The sequence below is a fragment of the Cicer arietinum genome, chromosome 8 (assembly GCF_000331145.2).
Source record: "Cicer arietinum cultivar CDC Frontier isolate Library 1 chromosome 8, Cicar.CDCFrontier_v2.0, whole genome shotgun sequence".
NCBI classification, from domain to species: Eukaryota; Viridiplantae; Streptophyta; class Magnoliopsida; order Fabales; family Fabaceae; genus Cicer; species Cicer arietinum.
This window is the reverse complement of record NC_021167.2, coordinates 323,434-327,036: the sequence shown is the minus strand read 5'-3', so window position 1 is coordinate 327,036 and position 3,603 is coordinate 323,434. Positions and strand designations below refer to the sequence as shown.

General features: G+C 37.2%; 1 protein-coding gene across 1 annotated transcript; it reads left to right on the top strand.

Moving 5' to 3' along the window:
* The first annotated feature begins 822 nt into the window (after nucleotides 1-822).
* LOC101498561 (magnesium transporter MRS2-3) lies at nucleotides 823-2,958 on the top strand. Its single transcript, XM_004511264.4, has 2 exons — nucleotides 823-1,983; nucleotides 2,407-2,958. Exons 1-2 carry the CDS (start codon nucleotides 907-909, stop codon nucleotides 2,692-2,694), a joined length of 1,365 nt encoding a protein of 454 aa, XP_004511321.1. The 5' UTR covers nucleotides 823-906; the 3' UTR covers nucleotides 2,695-2,958.
* Nucleotides 2,959-3,603: the final 645 nt, after the last annotated feature.

Below are 3,603 nucleotides of genomic sequence, written 5' to 3'. Positions count from 1 at the left end.
AATTTTAAAATTGTGAACTTTTAAAATGAGATGATTAATTTTATAATTTGATAAAAATAAAAGATTAAAATTATAATTAAACCAAAAAAGATAGATTAATTTTTTTATTATAAATTATTTAGGTGTTTTTGAATTATTTATCCGTCAAATTTTTTTAGTTCTATCATAATAAGAATATTATTAAAATTAAACACTTTTACTTCAAGAGTCTTTGTCCAAAAATAAAAGTTCAGTGGTCCAAAAACTAACTTTTTTTGTTTTTTACTAAACTAACTATTATGTGGAGCTTTCCAATAATAATAAAAGGGTAAAAAAGGAATAGGTTAGAGCGATGCGACAAATGTGTTGTAAGATTTGAAGATATAATGTGAAGATTCTATAAAATTGTTCTGTGACTTTACTGAAACCATTAATATTGCTCATAATTATGTTCACAATGATACGCCAAAATACATTTAAATGGACTAATAATTTATTGAAGAGAGAGGATCGATAATGGATTAATAACTTACATGACTTCTGTACGGCAACCAACATGTGTTTTAACAAATGACTTAGCAACAAAACTTAGTTGAAAGCTGGAAATGAATGATAGAAATTCATTTATGAACATGAGGGACTATGTGGTAAATAAACATATTTGTAATGATTTGTATTATGCCCATTAATTTAAAATAGTTGTTGCATATACTCTTTCATTAATTTAAAATATATGAGAAATATTTTGTACACGCCAAGAGTTAAGCGGTCTTTGTAAAAAAGAAAAGAGTTTAGTGGTCCAGTAAATAACAATTACGTGGAGCTTTCAAATTATAATAAAAGGGTAAAAAGGGAATATATTAGGGCGAGATGATGGATGGGATTGGAGCGAGCGAATTGAGTGAAGAGTAGCTTAGAACTAACAAGATGCGGGGAGGAAACGTCACCGGCAACGGCAACGGCAACGAAGATCGATGGGGAACAACCGGAACGGCGATTCGGAAAAAGGGCACGGGTGTTCGGGCATGGCTGGTGGTAGACGGTACTGGAGAGGCGCAGGTGGTTGAGGCCGGAAAACACGCAATCATGAGACGTACCGGCCTCCCCGCACGTGACCTACGAATACTCGACCCTCTTCTTTCCTACCCTTCCACCGTTCTTGGAAGAGAGAGAGCAATCGTCATCAATTTGGAACACATCAAAGCCATCATCACCGCCAATGAAGTTCTTCTTCTCAATTCTAGAGATCCTTCCGTTACCCCTTTCGTTAACGAACTCCAAGCAAGAATCCTCCGTCACCACAACGCCACCACCGCTCCTCATCCTGATAACCAAGACGAATCTCACGGCGGCGGAATCAAGATTCTCCCATTCGAATTCGTAGCGCTTGAAGCGTGCCTTGAGGCGGCTTGTAGCGTGTTGGAGAATGAAGCGAAGACGTTGGAGCAAGAAGCACATCCTGCCCTAGATAAACTGACATCGAAGATCAGTACTCTGAATTTGGAACGCGTTCGTCAAATTAAGAGCCGTTTGGTTGCAATAACAGGTCGTGTTCAAAAAGTGAGAGATGAATTGGAACATTTGCTTGATGATGATGAAGATATGGCTGAGATGTATCTTACAGAGAAGATACTTCAACAGCAATTGGAACAAACCTCTTCCTCTGAAGAAGAAAAAGAAGAAGAAGAAGACGTTGATGTTAATCATGATCATGATCATGATGATGACCATGTGGATATTCATCAAAGGGCACAGGGTGCTGAAATATCATCGGAAGCGGGTATAGGAGGAGGTGAAAGTAATGAGGATGCTGATGACCAGAATCAAAATTCGGGAGAGGAAATGTATGGTGGTGCTTTAAATATAATTAGCAGGGATAGCCGTGGCACACGTGCAAGCACTACTTACAGTGCCGCCACCAACAAGCTTGACGTTGAGGAGCTTGAGATGCTCTTGGAAGCATACTTTGTCCAGATTGATGGCACTCTCAATAAGCTATCTACGGTATGCTTCCTATATTCCCTTTACTTCTTGTATTCAATGCAACATGTTCAAACATAAATGCAAATGCAGTAGCTTCAAGTTTGTGCTGTGTGATCTAGTCGGTAGAGTAGCCTATTGAATACTTCTATAATCAAACAATATTTGAGAAGCAATGCAATTGTTTCCATCTTCAATAATAGTGAGAGGAAACCATTTGAGCCCTTGAATTGATTACAATTCTTCAAGATTTGCTTGCAAAACACGAAACATGTTATGATAACCTGTGTACTCCCTATCAATGGAAGATGCCTAGTTTATATGAATGCTTTTGATTTTCTATGTGATTTGGTTATCATCTATGGTAGTTTGACGGAAATATAGTTTACTATAGAATTGACTTGTTTGTTGCTGACACTTTATTATTTGTTGGTTGTCCTGTTGAAGCTGAGGGAGTATGTGGATGACACTGAGGATTACATCAACATTATGCTGGATGACAAACAGAACCATCTACTCCAAATGGGAGTCATGTTGACCACGGCAACTCTGGTGGTCAGTGCCTTTGTTGTTGTGGCTGGTATTTTTGGCATGAATATTCGTATTGAGCTGTTTGATCCTAACTTGTATGGGATGAGAGAGTTCCTCTGGACTGTTGGTGGCGGCACTGCTGGGACCATATTCTTGTATGTGGTTGCCATTGCATGGTGCAAGCACAAACGCTTGCTGGAGTAAGTGGCACTCCATTGTGCTTGATCCATAAAACAATGTAATTTAGTTGGAAAATCATATTTTGTTTATGTTTCTATAGAATGTAATACAAGACTTCTACAGCATCTGGTTGCTTTTTTCACTTGAATGGTCCTTCAACCTCAACTATTTTTTCTTGTACATTATCGTTTGGACAAAGTCTGCAACATTGGTGTTATGTAACTCTTGCTTCCAGTTCTGTAATTTACTTACACAAAGATTTCGCTATATGATTCTCATTTTTCATCATATTTATTTTTTTATGGTTGTTTTGTATGTTGACTGAACTGTTTTCTTTGTGTAAAGAAAATTTTCCTTAAATAATATTTGGAGATTGTAGACCTTATGTTCTACTAGCTGGCGCTTTTTTTAACTGCTATTATGGTCCATAAAATTTGGGAGCCGGGTAATGTCTCTGTTTATGGCTTTATTCCGGTGGGTATCTAAGTATCATTTAACGAGTTTAAAGCCTTGGCATTGACGCTGAGATCATGAAGGACAATTAGAAGAGTATGTATATGAAGATAATTGATTAGAAAAGATGATACTTGCACGTGAAAACCACTCAGATATTCACGCAAGTCATCAGATAGAACATCCCAAATTCTTATGTGTCTTATAATGTGCTAGGTGTTTGTGACGAACAAGTTATCTACAAGTATTGTTATACTCTTCTCTAAACTTGACTGGCTTTCTTGCATATTCATCTATGAAGTGTATTTGAGTCAGCTACCTTGTACTAGAGTCAGAACAGGATATCAAACTCTTTAGTTTGTCTTCGTTAATGTGCATTGAGGGTTCTCTTATTAGTTCTTAGTTCATACGATCTGTTGAAATGGTAAACTTATCCCTCCATCTTCTTTGCTTTGCAAGCTGTTTCTGTAAAAGCATCTT

What these genes read in the sequence shown, in the direction of transcription:
- LOC101498561 (XM_004511264.4), top strand. Translation starts at nt 907, where the DNA reads ATGCGGGGAGGAAACGTCACCGGCAACGGCAACGGCAACGAAGATCGA. An exon ending in CTCTCAATAAGCTATCTACG is followed by an intron (nt 1,984 to 2,406) that starts GTATGCTTCCTA and finishes GTCCTGTTGAAG; the next exon opens with CTGAGGGAGTATGTGGATGA.